We start from the raw sequence: 18,212 nt of genomic DNA, 5'->3' as shown, positions 1-18,212 counted from the left end.
CCCCCACTTCTTTCTCCCTTGGTCTTCTGTCTCTTTCACTAATCAACTTCCCAGCTCTTTACTTCATCCCTCCCCCTTCAGGTTTCACCTATCACCTTGTGTTTCCCTCTCCCCCTCCCCCCACCTTTTAAATCTACTCCTCAGCTTCCCCCACCCCCACCAGTCCTGCCAAAGGGTTCTGGACTGGAACATGGACTGTACTCTTTTCCATAGATGCTGCCTAGCCTGCTGAGTTCCTCCAGCATTTTATGTGCATTGTATGAATCTGTGGAATTTATTGCCACAGGTGGCTGTGGAAGCCAAGTCATTGAGGATATTTAAAGCAGAGGTTGATGGGTTGCGTATTAGTCAAGCAGTCAAAGGTTACAGGCAGAAAGCAGGAAAATGGAATTGAGAGGGATAATGAATCTGCAATGATGGAATGGCAGAACAATCTTGATGGGTCGAATGGCCTAATTCTACTACTGTATGTATTACTGGCTAATTATTATCAAGTAGCAGTTGTGATATCAGCTCCATTTAACAGGTGGCTTTAAACATAGAATAATTGAAGAAATTATTGTATATACAAAACTTTCCTAATCCAGCCATGGAAGAAACTCACTGTGTAGGGTGTTTAAATTTGGATTTAATATTATTACAATGAATAACTTGGTTAATAGATTCTATTGGCCCTGGTCCTTTAAACCACTTCGCATTACCTCATGAAAGTATTCAAAGTGGCTCATATTTGCTAAAATGGTTACTTCAGACGTATTTGTTAAACATTAAGACAGCCACGCTAGCACAGTGGTTAACGTGACACTATTACAGTTTGTGGTGTCAGAATTCGGAGTTCAATTCCAACATCCTCTGAAAGAAGTTTGTATGTCCTTCCTGTGAGTGCCTGGCATTCTTCCGGGTGCTCTGGTTTCCTCCCACAGTGCAAAGACATACCAGTTGGCAGGTTAATTGGTCATTGTTAATCGCCTATCCTATAATTAAACTAGTGTTAAATAGGTGGGTCTCCGGGCGGCGCAGGTCATTCGGCCGGAAGAGCCTGTTCCGTGTTGTATCTCCAAATTTTAAAAGATGTAGACAGATAAAGTCACAATTACTTTAACAAAAATCAAAATAGTACCTTAAGCCCCCGCCACAGAATAGGCTGGTACAGGCGATGCAGCATTTCATCAACTCCCTGGCGTAGTTTTTGCTGATGAAAATAGCTCAGCAACTGCAAAAAAATTCACACGTTAGCAACTGTTACCATTTAAGCTTTATTCCTGCAATTCTCTCAACAAAGGCAAATTCTGTACAGCTGTCAGCTTCAAGAACCAAGAGTCCACCTCCTTTAATAAGAAGCTGAGAATGGCAGGCTTAAGTTTAATAATTCAGGCATAGCATTCTGCAGTATTCACTTGATAGTCCAAAATCCAAATCAAGTATCTGCAGTTAACAGATAACATAAAAATCACAATCTGAAAAAATATACCACAAGGATTTTATGACAAAACACAGTAAAAACGCTTCCTCTTAAAAGTCATGTTAAAATTCAAAAGAGGAGTAGATTAATTCATCCCTCAAGCCTGCTCTGTCATTCTATAAAATCATGGCTGATCCAAGCTTAGTGTAAATATCATTTTCCCACTCACTCCACATAGGCCTTTGAGTGCAAGTCTCTGTCATGAACATATTCAATAACTCCACCTCCACAGTCCTCTAGGGAATGAACTCCAAGGAGTCAGCACTCTTTGAGCAAAGAAATATTACCTCATCTGCTTAAGCAACTGATTCATTATTTCGTATTATGTCCCTCAGTTCATTTTCTCAGCCATCCATCCTGTCATTCCCATAGTTTTATGATTATATATCATTCTTTTAAGCTGAATATAGGCCCATTCTGCTCAACCTTGCTTCTTACTTGAACCGCTTCATCTAGGAATCAACCTAATGAACCACCTCTACGCTGTCAATGCAGGCATATTTTTTTTTAAAGATATGGAGACTGAAGGTACAAACAGTATTCTGGGCACAATTTCACTAATGTAGTGCTAGGTTGCATCAAATAATTGCAGATACTCCTTTCCCTGAAAACTGTCTTTTCCAAAAGCTCCTTTCTAGAAAACGCTATAAGATTAGTAAAACAAAAACTTCACATCATTTTAAAAGTTTCTTCCCCAAGGCAGTGAATTTGATCAAACATTCTAGTTAGCTCCCTCCACCTCTATTTATATCCTCCCCCTCCCCTCACTGCACTGTAAACATTTTAACCACTTATTATGATGCTGTTTACATTGTCAATATAATACATGCTGGTATTTGTGTTTATGCACATTTTTCCATATCCATTCTTTGACCTCTAACTTTACATTCTATATAATTCTGTATTCTTTGTAATTGTTGAATGTTGTTGCTTTTGTTGCATGCCACACTCTGACCAACACACTACAGCAAATTACCAATACATGTGAGTGTATACGGCAAATAAAATTGATCCTCTTTATTCTCCAACTCCCCTGCAATAAAGACACTTCGTTAATCTCTTCCAAGAGAAAATCTGCAGATGCTGATGGTGGAAGAATTCAGCAGGCCAGGCAGCATCTATGGAAAGAATACCATCAACGTTTTGGGCCGAGACCCTTCAGCACTAATCTCTTAATTATTTTCAGCCTATACGCCAATCCTTCTGCAAAAGAACCCATGGATACTTTTGTAATACATTTTATACTTTTAATCTATTTACACAATTTGCTTATTTAAATAATTAGATTTGCAATCCTCTAGAAAGTGCTGAGAATCTAGGAAATTCAGTAAATTTTAACCAACATATACTGTACACACCATCTTTATAGCCAATTCCTTTAAAATCCTGTAATACAGGCCAGGAGGACCATGATACAAGCCAGCTTTTCACCCTATTAGTTTGCCTAGTATTTTATTTCTAGTCCTAGAGGCTCTCTAAAGTTCCTCCCCCTCAGTGGTCCATGATTATTTCTTATTATTGGGATTTTATTTAAGGATCAAGGATCAACTTTGCTCACTTTATACACTTACATGTATTAGGAATTTGCAATGATGTGGTGGTGTGACCTGCAACAAAAATCAATATTCAACGATTCTAAAGATTAACAAATTATATTAAAATAAAAGGGGTTAAAGTACAGATATGAAATAAAATATGCATAAACACTTACATGTATTTACAATGCATGTGAATGCATTTTTTAAAGTTGTTTAAAGTAATCACAGTGCATTGCAGTGACCGAGGTAATGGAGGGATGGTGGGTGGGGCAGGGGTGGGAAGGTATCTAGAATAAGTGATTAGATTTTAACTCCCTGTGGGAAGAAACTTGTAAGATGGTGTGAAATTTTGGTTATATTAGCTCTATAGTGGTTTTCAGAATGGAGCTTTGGGAAAAGGAAGTTTGCAAGGTGAAACATCTTCTACCAAAAAAACTAATTCAAGATAATTATTTTGAATTTCTAACAATTCTCTATTGACCACTTAATTCCCCAGATTCATTCTCCAAGACATTAATGTTTACTTTTATTACACCTATGGAAACCTTCCTGTTTTGTATTTTTCCAGTTTACTCTCATTATTTATCTTCTCCCTTTATATTTATAGGGACTGTTGTTGATTTCTAAAGATGTCCCTGTTCTCTGGCCTAACACTAATCTTCGCAACATTGTCTGTCTTTTCTTTCAATTTGACTTCAGTTAGCCATGCAAGGTTCATACTGCCATACAGCCATTCGTTCTTATTAAAATATACCTTTACTTAAATTTACAAAACATTCTCATATGCCACTAGCAACAAATCTTGCCCTTTAATCTATTTTCATAGACTAAAATGCCTTATTGAACTTTGCCATGCCCCATTATTTCTTCATTTATAGTCTTCTACAGTACAGCTTGTCCCATCAGTGATTTATTATTATTTCTTATCTCTACTCAAGCAGAGCTACCAAGCCAAATTTTTCCTCAACGTTGCATTGAACTCATCCTTTAACAAAATTACCCCACTTCCCTCTCCAATCTTGTTTTCTTTTTGAAATGTCAAAAATCCCTGCATATTCAATTCCCATCCTTGACCAACTCACACCCACATATCATAAAAGATAGTCAAATTACCTTATTATGAAGGTAACACACATCAAAGTTGCTGGTGAACGCAGCAGGCCAGGCAGCATCTCTAGGAAGAGGTATAGTCGATGTTTCGGGCCGAGACCCTTCGTCAGAACGAAGGGTCTCGGCCCGAAATGTCGACTGTACCTCTTCCTAGAGATGCTGCCTGGCCTGCTGCGTTCACCAGCAACTTTGATGTGTGTTGCTTGAATTTCCAGCATCTGCAGAATTCCTCGTGTTTACGTTATTATGAAGGTACCTTGTTATGAATGGGGACACAATGAATGGAGGAAATCATGAAAAGAAATCAACCACATAACCATCTAGCTGGGTTTCTTCTTTGGTTCATCTTTCCTATCCTAGCTATACTGAACCCACCTTCCCCACAACCCCCTCACATCTCCATCTGGTTTACCTTATCCCTGCCTTAAGTGTTTCTACTCATCACCAACCAGTACATTTTATCCTCTCTTTAATACACTAGACATCTTCCTTCTATATCTACTGTATACTCAATCTTGATGTATCCCTTTGTGTCCATAGATGCTGTTTGACCTGCTGAGTTTTTCTAGCAGTTTATTTTATGCATCATTATGAATGTTTTATGCATTCAGAAAATGAGTCTCTAGTTTTTATTTTATCTTAGCATTTTGCTTTACTCTGTTTTTTGGTGCCCTCTTATGCTTCTTCTCGCTGATGTACTTTGGTTATTGTTACTCTGCAATTTTGCTTACTCCTTTCATTTTTCTCTTCCTAAACATCCTTTCACTTGAAACCCCATCTTCTATTTCAAGCTTAGCTTTTCTTCCATTTGGTTCTTTCCTTGGGTTTCATCCCTCTGCCAAGCTGGCTTAAAACCCCAACCCATGAAGTTATTGGTCTTATTTCCACTGAGATCCCACCTCTTACAGAAATGGCCCCACTTCCTAAGGAATCCAAAGTTCTTACTCCTTCATCATTTCTCCTGCCACACATTCACCTGCTTATTTCATAGCATACGGTATTGGTAATCTAGGTTTATACCTTTGAGGTCCTCCTTTTTAAGCACATTCCTAGCTTCCAAAATTCTGCGTACACAACCCAACCCCTCTTTTAAATTAAAGGAAATTTTCTATTTGAATTACCTTCAAGACCATATATCACAAGCAAGGCCTTTAGCTTTGTAATAAAGACACCTTATAAAGGTAGTTCTTCTATAAGGCAAATGTTGTATTCTTAAGAAACCTCAATGTTCAAAGTACATTTACTATCAAAGTATCTGTACTATATACAACCTCGAGATTTGTCTCCTTACAGGCAGATACAAAACAAAGAATTCATTAAAAAAGACCATTAAATACCCAACGTGGAAAAAAAACACAATTTGTACAAACAATAAGAAGTAGGTAAATGACATTCAGAACTGAAGTTCACAAATGTGAGGTCATCGCCATGAAACCAGTCGCAGCTGATCCAAGAGCCCATTAGTTACAGGCCACAGCCTCGGTTCAGCAGAGACGAATAAACCTTGCCGAGCAGCGAGATGAACACCGGCTCATCCCTTGCCTCCAGCCCAGACACCCTGACCTTTTCAATCTGACCCAGCACTTAAATTAACCACACCTTGGCCCGTTCCTCACTCTTGGACCTGGGCCCTGCTTCCTTGAAATGCTCTCAGGCCTGGGCTTCACAACCTCGACTTGGCCTGTACCCAGTCTTTCCAGCCTCATATTAAAGGACATTCTAGTATAAACACAGGTGTGTCTACAGGGAAAAAGATGGTTGGGTGTAGGCGGTTTCACACTCTTACTAATGAAGTTATTTTCCTGCAGGATTTTCAGAAATAAAGCTTTTAATAGTGATAAGTTTATTTCATTGCAAGTTAAAATACTAATGTATGTTACATTGCTTAATAAAGAATCCTTGCACAAGAATCAATTAAAGCAATTACTTGTCAATTTAAAAAGGTCTCCCAAAGCGAAACCACCAGCTTATGCTCTTAAAACAATGGTATGGGAAGTTATATATAAATAATGCTCCCCCATACACCCCCAGATTGTTTTACCTCAAGACAGCACGTTTTCTGCCTGTCAATTCCCAAGTTAACTGTATTTTTTTAGTTCATGATCAAAATCACATTATAACTGATTCAGCCTGCAAAATACAAATAGCATCTCCCAATTCATCAATTGCTTTATACCTAATTCACATTCTGGAAACACGCATTAAAGCAGAACAACATAAAAATGATCTAGAGGCAGGAATATGCTGCTTGGTCCCTCAAGCCTGCTCTGCTATTTAATAAGATTTTTGCAGATCTGATCATCCTTATTCCGGTCCACCCTAGCCAATGTTTCACTTCCTTGTTTATCAATACCTATAAATTTTGGCCATTCTGATACTCAAGGACCTTGCTTCCACTGTCGACTAAGGAAGAAAGTACTAAAGACTTAGGAATCTCTTTAAAAAAATCATGTAATCACTCTCCCAAAAGGACAACTTCACACTATATTTAAACAATTCCATATATCCAAAACAATGAAAAACTGCAAGATTTATGACTTTTTCTTTTCTCTTTTTGAACTAATTTTTTTATATATTTCTTATTACTATTTACGGTATATTATTATGCATTACACAGTACTGTTGCTGCAAAACAACAAATTTCACAACATATGTCAGTGATAATAAATCTGATTTTGATTATGTACAAAATTCAAAGAAGAAACATCTACACCATAATGTCCAAACTATTAACGTAATGCAGGCTTTTTTCCAAATACATTTCCTTTTGAACCTTATTTTATACATTGTTATCTACCAACATGAGAAATAAAATCATATTAAAAAGAGATTGTGTAAAAATATAAACAGGTCTCAATCTGATAGGTATGTGTTTTTGTTAGAAAATTAAGGCTTCAGAACTGGATATTTTTTAAAGGAAAAAAACATTGAAGGGGAAGACAAAATAAATCACTTTTTTCACAGTAATTGGATATATTAATAATTGCTCAGTTACAAAGGACCAACTGTGCAACCTTATATTAAATGAAATGGTTTAAAATTGAACACACCTCTCGCACTTTAGAATGAACTGGAGAATTCCGAGGAAGATGAACTCCGTGATGCATAAAATCCTGGATACAGCAGTTTTCAATAGTCTGAAAGAGGAGAAAATGTGCTAGAGGTATTTAATATACTAACATGTCCCTTTTACAGTGCCCCAAAGTTTTCATGTTTTATTGTCTTACAACATTTATTAACAGTGATTTAATCAATGATCAACAGGAAAATACTCGTGTCAAAGCAAAAACAGATTTCTACAAAGTGATCTAAACTAATCACAAATATAAAACACAAAGTAATTGACTGCATAAGTATTCACCCCACCCCCTTTAAAATGACAGACCAAATCATCACTGGTGCAGCCAATTGGTTTTATAAGTCACATAATTAAATGGAGATTTGTTTTTTCAGACCTGCGTGCAGTCAAGGTGTTTCAATTGAATTTAGTAAAAATACACCCGCATCTGGAAGGTCCAACTGATGGTGAGTCAGTATCCTGGCAAAAACTACACCATGAAGAGAAAAGAATGCTCCAAGCAACTACACAGAAAGGTTATTGAAAAGCACAAGCCAGGAGATGGATACAAGAAAATTCCCAATTCGCTGAATATCCCTTTAAGTACAGTTAAGTCAATCAAAGAAATGGAAAGAATATGACACAGATGTAAATCTGCCTACAGCAGGCCATCCTCAAAAACTGAGTGACAGTGCAAGAAGGGGACTAGTGAGGGAAGCCAAGACCCCTATGACAACTATGAAGGACTTACAAGCTTCAGTGGCTGAGATGGGAGAGACCGTGCATATAACTGCTGCCCAGGTGCTTCATCAGTCGCAGCTTTATGGGAGAGTGGCAAAGAGAAAGCCACTGTTGAACAAAAAACTCATGTGAAATCTCAGCTAGAGTTCGCCAGAAGGCATGTGGGAGATTCTGAAGTCAGCTGGAAGAAGGTTCTATGGTCTGATGAAACCAAAATTGAGTTTTTTGGCCATCAGACTAAACACTATGTTTGGCGTAAGCCAAACACTACACATCATCAAAAACACACCATACCTACCATGAAGCATGGTGGTGGCTGCATCTTACTCTGGGGATGTTTCACTGCAGCAGGCCCTAGAAGGCTTGTGAAGGTACAGGGTAAAATGAATGCAGCAAAATACAGAGAAATCCTGGAAGAAAACCTGGCACAGTCTGCAAGAGTACTGAGACTTAGGAGGAGATTTGTTTTCCAGCAAGAATGGAGAGAAAAGAGTTAATCTACTTCTTAACCTACAGAATAATTCCAGCATTTTTAAAAAATTTTAATAACAGTTTGTCAACATGCTGAAGTTCCACATTCCCAACCTCACTCTATTAAATTCTGTTGTCATTCCATTTTGATTCATTGGGCCAAATCTTTTAAATTTACAGACCAATTTCCCTTGTGGTTTCTGACTGTCTTTTTCTATCAACTTTACAAAATAAAACAATAATTCAAATAATCAGTGACCATGTAGCAGCCAATGATTAATTTCATAAAACAAGAGTATGAAAAATGAACTGTAATCTTTAGTAACAATAGGAAACATAGGAACAAATAAGTATTCAACATTTTCAACTCATTCTACGAGTCAGTCAAATACAAGATAACTCAATTTCCCTATTTACAATCATGATTTTAATCTTTAAAAGCAAATCGGCTGATCTAAACCTATTCTCTTTTGTTGTACTTTCCACTTTTTTCCTGATTAGCAATATGATGCAAGCAGTACATAAAAATGCAAAGGGATCACATAAACGTTTTGATCCGTTCAATTAGAAGAACCTATTGCAGATGGAAAGGAAGGAAAGACCAGCATATACAGTACACTGATTCACAAGGTACCATTATTTTGAGTTTATTTTGTCTAGTTGATTGAGGTAATTTGTACATTTTCTTTTCTAAATGATTCCAAGAGGAGAATAATCCCCATAAACTTTCAAGGGACTACACCTGACTCTTGAAAAAGTATCTATTTTAGCCCCATCTCTCAATTTATAAAACAGAGGGCTTGCTTCATCTCCAGGCAAAACTCACATTGCAATTGAAAAACATACGAGGATTAACAAGAGAGTGGTATCTTCTAATCATTAACACTAACCTCTAGGAACAATCCAGATGCCTTCCTCCAAGCTCTAAAGTATACTTCAGCTACAAAAGGCATTATGGACCTTGAGGGAAAAATGAAATCAGAAGCTTAGCTATTTCAAGATATACATGACAACATGAACAATGTTGTAAACATAGTACTGTGAAAAAGTCTTAGGCAGATATATGTATATAGCTAGGGTGCCCAACACGTTTGCACAGTACTATAGTAATTTTATGTATTGCACTGATTTGCTACTGCAAAAAGAAAACAAATTTCATGAGATACAAGTGATGATGGCCTTGATTGTGATATGGTTCTCTACTGTCGACTGAGAGTAGGAAGGGGGCAGGTAAAGGTGTATCATAGTTAAGGAAAGGAGAAGGAGCGGGAAGACCAGAGAAACATTCAGTAATGATCAAAAAACATCGACTTCTTGAACTTCCAGGAATTGCCCTCCCCCACGCCATTCTCATTCCTGTATTCCTCTCTCATCTCATATCCTTACCTGCCCATCATCTCCCTCTGATGCTCCTCTCCCTTCCCTTTCTTCCATGGTTTTCTATCCTCTCCTATCAGAATCCACCTCCTCCAGTCATTTATCTCTTCCACTTATCAGCTTCCTGGTTTCACCTATCACCAACCACCTTGTACTTCTTCCTCCCTTCCCCCTCCCTTTCTAGCTCTAACTTCTTATCTATTTTCCCAGTCCTGATGTCAGCTGGAAGAAGGTTCTACAGTGGGAAAATCAGAGGCAAGGCTATGGCATGATAGAGCTGCGGATCACTTGGGAGCTTCTGATCGTGCCATGCCACAAGCTTATTGCAACTTGACTGCACTGGATACGAAGCAGTTGCCTGCCTCAAATCCTGCAGAGTTGGCAGCAGCCCAGTGAGATGATCCTTGTATAGGTGCCATTTGGTCATTTGTTGCAAAAAGGGATATGGCCTAAGTTGAAAAGACAAAATACCCTGCTATACCCTTACTGATGAAAGAATGTGACAAACTGCAGTTCAGAAACCAAGTTCTATACAGGGTCATGCCTCCTCGTTCCCAGTTAGTTTTGCCTGAGAAGCATCGGAGGATTGTGTTGAAGTTACTTCATGATGATTCGGGTCATTTGGGATTTGACAAGACCTATGGATTGGTCAAGATCAGTTCTATTGGCCCCAAATGAAGCCTGAAGTTGAAGAGTACAATAAGTCATGCACCTGATGTACTCGGAGGAAGGCGCTGCCTACAAGAGTTGCTCCATTATCTCACTTACAGAGCTCGAGGCTACTTGGTTTAGTGTGTATGGATTTCCTGTCCATAGAGCCTGATTCCAGCATTGCTGCGAATGTCTTGGTCATCACTGATCACTATACCATATATGCTCAAGTCTTTCCCACAGAGAATCAGATGGCATCCCCAGTTACCAAAGTATTATGGGATAGATATTTTGATCATTATGGTCTCCCAAGAAGAATACACAGTGTCCAGGGAAGGGATTTTGAGAGTCGGTTCATACATAAATTACTGAGCTACTTATAGAGTCGAAAACTCGACGACCACGCCCCATCACCCTCAGACGTCCTTGGAAACCTGGATATCAGCCAAAAGAACAAACTGAGTCAGCATATTGACTATTTGATGTTGTGGGGATGGAACTGGACTCTCTCACGGTGGTGTCTGAAAAGAGGATGCTGTCTAAGTTGCATGCCATCTTGGTCAATGCCTCCCATCCACTACATAATGTACTGGTTGGGCACAGGAGTACATTCAGCCAGAGACTCTTTCCACTGAGATGCAGCACTGAGCGTCATAGGAAGTCATTCCTGCCTGTGGCCATCAAATTTTACAACTCCTCCCTTGGAGGGTCAGACATCCTGAACCAATAGGCTGGTCCTGGACTTATTTCATAATTTACTGATTACTATTTAACTATATTATGGTTCTATTACTATTTATTATTTATGGAGCAACTGTAACGAAAACCAGTTTCCCCCGGGATTAATAAAGTATGACTATGACTATTTGGTTCACTGCTACAACTTTACACAGAAGGAAGCTACCAGATGGTCAACATACTATTTGATATTTGGGCGCGAAGCGAGATTGTCTGTAGACTGTTTTGGAGCTGGTGATGAAGGTACTGCCACAGAAGACATATCTCAGTTCTGTGTCTGACATGAGGAAACAACTGCAAAAGGCTTATGAGCTAGCTGCGGTTTCTACCACCAAGCAAAATCAAGGAAACACGAGGAAATATGATCAAAAGATTAGATTCTCTCAACTGATGCCCGAAGAGTTTTAATAAAAAACCTGGGGCTACCAGGGAAGCACAAGTTGGTTGACCGTTGGGGGTCTATGCCTTATGTAGTGAAGAACAAGATGCCAAATGTGCCAGTTTTACGGGTGAAGATGAGAATGGCTCTATCAAAATTCTCCATTGGAATCACCTTTTACCCCAAGGGCAGGAGGTGTGTGTTGACCCAGAGCCTGACACGGAACCTACACCTAGTAGGAGACCTCTGCCATTCTGTTCTCCTCCTGTGCAGTCAGTGGAAATACCTGAAAAGGACCCAACCACTGAATGCTGTACAGACTCAGAGGATGAGGAAATGGGGGTGTGATATACATTACCTTATGCAAACTCCTCAAGAATTGATGAAGAGACTCCTGAATCTCCCAACCCTGACTCAGATGTAGCAGGGAGGACTAGCAGTGAACAGGAAGACGCGATGCTAGACAGTGAAGGGAAGCTGGGCTCCGACGTAATTGGGGATGAAGTTGAGCTCAGTCGGGTAGCAGGGGGACCTGAATTGCCAAAAGACACAAGTAATGGACAGAGGGGAGGCATCCACAAATAGACAGGAAAGGTCACAAGGACTGCCTGATGCGAAGATGCTGAAGATGAGATAAAAAGGTCACGAATAGTCAGGAAACTGCCCAGATATGATGCATCAGTGAAACAGTGTTGCATCTATCCCCATAGTGAGATACGTTACTGCCATTTACAAATGGGTCAGGGGTCCTGAAATCACACAATTCATTTGAATACTGTGTTATTAATAATAGTTTGATAAGCTTCAAACTCATGAGGACATGACAATTTTTGGTGGTGCGGGGGAGGGGGAGAATGTAACGCCCTGGTTAAGATTTTTACTGCTAATGCTGTGGAGTATGTCATTAACTAGCTTTCTGTAACAGCAGTGTGCCCTGCTGGTAGAATGTTTTGGCTTCAGCTAAAGATAAGGGGCTATGATATTCAATTTTGGAATGTTGTGTCATCTAGTCAGGATGGTGGAATTGGGAGAAGGTTCCGGCGAGAGCTGGGCGGAGACAGATTTGAGATGGACACCAGTAAGGTTCATGATCTTTTTGGTGGGAAATGCAGAAAAGAGAAGATTGGAAATGATGACTGTAGGATTCAATCCGATGGGAAGACACGATTGCAAGGAGTGCTTCACGAGACGAAGGAGTCCAAGATGGGAAGCTCTACCAGTGATTGGTGATGAGAACTCAATGCCTTGACTAACTGTCATACTCAGCTTTTGGAAAATATAAGCTCCAACACCATATGCACATTTAAACTGGTTTAACTGTAATAGGCCCTTTTATTTTTCTTTTCTTTCTCTTAATAACTGTGTGAGAAAGCTGAAATTAATTGTAATACCCTGGTTCATATTTTTACTGTTATGCTGTATATATTTCACTTGGCAGTTCTATGAGAGCTGCTTGTTTTCAGCTTGGTCTGCTTTCAGCTTATGTTTGGGTTATTGTTGAAGACAAGAGATGAGGAGAAATATGCACCATCCAAATAGGATGGTCAAATTTAAGGGAAGGTTTCTCTGGTGAGGGACACTAAGGTTGGGCTCGGGCCTTTTTGCTCGAGAGGAGATGAAGAGGGAAGACGCTGGAGAGAAGAGGTCGTAAGAGTCGACCTGGAGTGAGGCCGTGATTCGACGAAGCCCAGGACAAGTTCGATTGAGAGTCGGTGACTTGGGGGAGCTGTGAGCTCCAACTTGTGCACAGTATACCGTTTTGTTAAAATGGGCCCTTTTCATTTTTTGTTCTTTTCTTTATTAGTCCTTTCGTCAAATTAAGAATTATAAAGCTAAATCTCTTAATCGTATGCATTTCGTGGCACTAATTTGTAACAGGGTAGCAAATTATACTGCATCCACACAAACAAGGGGTTTGGGTGGGATCGCACCTCAATCTCACAAGTTTGCCAGGGCCAGAGGTCGACTTCCCTAGACTTATGCAGACAAGGAAACTAGGGTATTCCATAAAAAATATATATTCTTTATGATTTTATGTGGTGTGCGATCTGTTATTTCTTGCCAACTGACAATTGTGTACGGGCAGTTTTTGCACAGCATTTACTCAAATTGAGGTTTCTTGAATTGGAACATCACAGCGTTCCTGTTTGGTCATACTGACCCTAGACTTTTGTTTATGAAAGGTGGCCTTCTCACTGCTGAGTCACAAGGCTGTTAGCAGAGCCGGCTAGGGAGCCAAGTTTGCATACGAGCCCGGTAATGGGGCTACAACAGTTTTCTCCAATATAATTAAAGTTCAGTAACAGTTATGAAAAGGCAAATGCTAATGGCTGGAGTATCTTTCTACTACATTAGCAAGCTCTTTCCTAAAATGCAAACACAAGAGATTCTGCAGATACTAGAAATCCAGAGTAACACACATAAAATGTTGGAGGAACGCAAACACGAGGAAATCTGCAGATGCTGAAATTCAAGCAACACACACAAAATGCTGGTGGAACTCAGCAGGCCAGGCAGCATCTATAGGAAGAAGTACAGTCGACGTTTCGGGCCGAGACCCTTCATCAGGACAAACTGAAAGAAGAGATAGTAAGAGATTTGAAAGTGGGAGGGGGATGGGGAGATCCAAAATGATAGGAGAAGACAACAGAAGGGATGAAGCTAAGAGCTGGAAAGTTGATGTGCAAAAGGGATACAAGGCTGGAGAAGGGAGAGGATCATGGGACGGGAGGCCTGGGGAGAAAGAAAGGGGGAGGAGAGCACCAGAGGAAGATGAAGAGCAGGTAAGGAGATGGACAGTGAGAAAAAAAGTGAGAGAAAAAAAGGGGGGGGGGGAATAATAAATAAATAAGGGATGGGGTAAGAAGGGGAGGAGGGGCATTAACGGAAGTTAGAGAAATCAATGTTCATGCCATCAGGTTGGAGGCTACCCAGACGGAATATAAGGTGTTGTTCCTCCAATCTGAGTGTGGCTTCATCTTTACAGTAGAGGAGGCCGTGGATAGACATATCAGAATGGGAATGGGACATGGAATTAAAATGTGTGGCCACTGGGAGATCCTGCTTTCTCTGGCGGACAGAGCATAGGTGTTCAGCGAAACTGTCTCCCAGTCTGCGTTGGGTCTCACCAATATATAGAAGGCTGCACCAGGAGGACCGGACACAGTATATCATAACAGTCGACTCACAGATGAAGTGTCCCCTCACCTGGAAGAACTGTCTGGGGCCCTGAATGGTGGTGAGGGAGGAAGTGTAAGGGCAGGTGTAGCACTTATTCCGCTTACAAGGATTAAGTGCCGGGAGGGAGATCGGTGGGAAGGGATGGGGGGGACGAATGGACAAGGGAGTCATGTAGGGAGCAAACCCTGCGGAAAGCAGAAGTGGGGGGGGGGGGAAGGAAAGATGTGCTTGGTGGTGTGATCCCGTTGGAGGTGGCAGAAGTGACAGAGGATTATATGTTGGCCCCAGAGGCTGGTGCGGTGGTAAGTGAGGACAAGGGGAACCCTATCCCTAGTGGGGTGGTGGGAGGATGGGGTGAGAGCAGGTGTGCGTGAAAGGGGAGAGATGCATTTGAGAGCAGAGTTGATGGTGGAGGAAGGGAAGCCTCTATCTTTAAAAAAGGAAGACATCTCCTTCGTCCTGGAATGAAAAGCCTCATCCTGAGAGCAGATGCAGCAGAGACGGAGGAATTGTAAGAAGGGGATGGCATTTTTGCAAGAGACGGTGGGAAGATGAGTAGTCTGAAAAGATGAAATGTTGGAGGAACTCAGGTGAGGCAGCATCTACGGAAAGGAATAAACAGTTGGCAATTTGAGCCAAGACCCATCATCAGAACTGGAAAGAAAAGGGGAAGGGCACTTCCTTTCCAGTCCTGATGAAGGGCCATAGCCTCAAATGCCTACTTTCCTAAAATGCAGATGTGATCACCGTTGCTAAATTTACAAAGGAAAAAAAATGGTACTCAGATAACACAAAGAAACTCCTAACATAATGAAAAATTTTATGACTTGAATTTCTCAAAGTTCTCTTAATATAAATTACTGAATAAATCAATCAATTCACTAGCATGCTATTTCCTGAATATATGTACATACTTAGGAAGGAAAGTTAACTGGTTCCTAATGGTCCCATGGATCATTTTGATGAATTCCACATCCCAGCTGAACAAAAAGCTTAGGAAACGCCTTCCCTAAGAAGAAAGAGAAGTTTAAATGTATGATTAAAGCCTCCATGCTCCATATTGATGTTAAATTTGAGTGTAATTTCAAAATCAAAACATTGAATTCTGTACAAAAAGATATACATTTAAAGCTCTGTTCATTTTACTTCAATGTCATTCCCATTTCTTAAATCATAAATAAATGGAGGCAGCAATGTGGCATTATGATTCAGCATCCTTACCACCGGGAACATGCTCTCCTCTCATTACGACCATCAGGAAAGAGGTACAGGAGCCATAAGACCATAAGACAAAGAAGCAGAAGTCGGCCATTCCGCCCATCGAGTCTGCTCCACCACCTTATCATGAACTGATCCATTCTCCCATTTAGTCCCACTCCCCCGACTTCTCACCATAACTTTTGATGCCCTGGCTACTCAGATACCTATCAATCTCTGCCTTAAATACACCCAGTGACTTGGCCTCCACTGCTGCCCGTGGCAACAAATTCCATAGATTCACCATCCTCTGGCTAAAAAAATTCCTTTGCATCTCTGTTCTGTATGGGCGCCCTTCAATCCTTAAGTCATGCTCTCTCGTACTAGACTCCCCCATCATGGGAAACAACTTTGCCACATCCACTCTGTCCATGCCTTTCAACATTCGAAATGTTTCTATGAGGTCCCCCCTCATTCTTCTAAACTCCAAGGAATACAGTCCAAGAGCGGACAAACGTTCCTCTTATGTTAACCGTCTCATTCTTGGAATCATTCTAGTGAATCTTCTCTGTACCCTCTCCAACGTCAGCACATCCTTTCTTAAATAAGTAGACCAAAACTGCACACAGTACTCCAAGTGAGGTCTCACCAGCGCCTTATACAGCCTCAACATCACATCCCTGCTCCGATACTCTATTCCTCTAGAAATGAATGCCAACATTGCATTCGCCTTCTTCACCCGACCGACTCAACCTGGAGGTTAACCTTAAGGGTATCCTGCACAAGGACTCCCAAGTCCCATTGCATCTCAGAACTTTGAATTCTCTCCCCATTTAAATAATAGTCTGCCCATTTATTTCTTCTGCCAAAGTGCATATCCATACACTTTCCAACATTGTATTTCATTTGCCACTTCTTTGCCCATTCTTCCAATCTATCCAAGTCTCTCTGCAGACTCTCTGTTTCCTCAGCACTACCAGCCCCTCCACCTATCTTTGTATCATCAGCAAACTTAGCCTCAAAGCCATCTATTCCATAATCCAAATCGTTGATGTACAACGTAAAAAGAAGCGGCCCCAACATGGACCCCTGTGGAACACCACTGCTAACTGGCAGCCAAACAGAATGGGATCCCTTTATTCCCACTCTCTGTTTCCTGCCAATCAGCCAACACCCTATCCAGGTATGTAACTTTCCCGTAATTCCATGGGCTCTTATCTTGTAAAGCAGCCTCATGTGTGACACCTTGTCGAAGGCCTTCCGAAAATCCAAATATACAACATCCACTGCATCTCCCTTGTCTAGCCTACTGGTAATTTTCTCAAAAATTATAATAGGTTTGTCAGGCAGGATTTTCCTTTAAGGAAACCATGCTGAGTTCTGCCTATCTTGTCATATGCCTCCAGGTACTCTGTAACCTCACCCTTGACAATCGACTCCAACAACTTCCCAACCACCGATGTCAAGCTAACAGGTCTATAATTTCCCTTTTGCTTCCTTGCCCCCTTCTTAAATAGCGGAGTGATATTTGCAATCTTCCACTCCTTCAGAACCATGCCAGAATCTATCGACTTTTGAAAGATCATTGCTAACGCCTCTGCAATCTCCACAGCTACTTCCTTCAGAACACGAGGGTACATTCCATCTGGTCCGGGAGATTTATCTACCTTTAGACTATTCAGTTTCCTGAGTACTTTCTCTGTCGTAATTGTGACTGCGCACACTTCTCTTCCCTACCACCCTTGAGTGTCTGGTATACTGCTGATATCTTCCTCAGTGAAGGCTGATGCAAAATACTCATTCAGTTCCTCTGCCATCTCCTTATCTCCCATTACAATTTCTCCAGCACTATTTTCTATCGGTCCGATATCTACTCTCACCTGTCTTTTACTCTTTATATACTTGAAAAAGCTTTTAGTATCCTCTTTTGATATTATTTGCTAGCTTTCTTTCATAGTTCATCTTTTCCCTCTTAATGACCTTCTTAGTTTCCATTTGTAAGCTTTTAAAAACTTCCCAATCCTCTGTCTTCCGACTAATTTTTGCTTCCTTTGTATGCCCTCTCCTTTGCTTTAACTTTGACTTCTCTTGTCAGCCACGGTTACATCCTTTTTCCATTTGAAAATTTCTTCTTTTTTGGAATATATCTGTCTTGCACCTTCCTCACTTCTCGCATAAACTCCAGCCACTGCTGCTCTGCCAGCCTTCCCACTAGTGTCCCTTTCCAGTCAACTTTGGCCAGTTCCTCTCTCATGCCACTGTAATTTCCTTTACTCCACTGAAATACCAACACATCAGATTTCAGCTTCT

At 40.6% G+C, this 18,212-nt stretch overlaps 1 protein-coding gene across 1 annotated transcript in view; it reads right to left on the bottom strand.

Annotated features, from left to right (window-relative positions):
* ncapg2 (non-SMC condensin II complex, subunit G2) overlaps positions 1–18,212 on the bottom strand; it is a 111,123-nt gene that overhangs the window by 65,246 nt on the left and 27,665 nt on the right. The window contains exons 7-10 of the mRNA XM_072252062.1: positions 15,620–15,714; positions 9,271–9,340; positions 7,161–7,247; positions 1,121–1,213 (exon numbers count right to left, since the gene is read on the bottom strand). Coding sequence (XP_072108163.1) covers positions 1,121–1,213; positions 7,161–7,247; positions 9,271–9,340; positions 15,620–15,714 — 345 coding nt within the window. The remainder of the gene's footprint in view (positions 1–1,120; positions 1,214–7,160; positions 7,248–9,270; positions 9,341–15,619; positions 15,715–18,212) is intronic.

Source organism: Mobula birostris, chromosome 3 (genome assembly GCF_030028105.1).
Source record: "Mobula birostris isolate sMobBir1 chromosome 3, sMobBir1.hap1, whole genome shotgun sequence".
Classification (NCBI taxonomy): Eukaryota; Metazoa; Chordata; class Chondrichthyes; order Myliobatiformes; family Myliobatidae; genus Mobula; species Mobula birostris.
The sequence above is the reverse complement of the archived record's forward strand: the minus strand, read 5'-3'. Positions and strand labels throughout refer to the sequence as shown.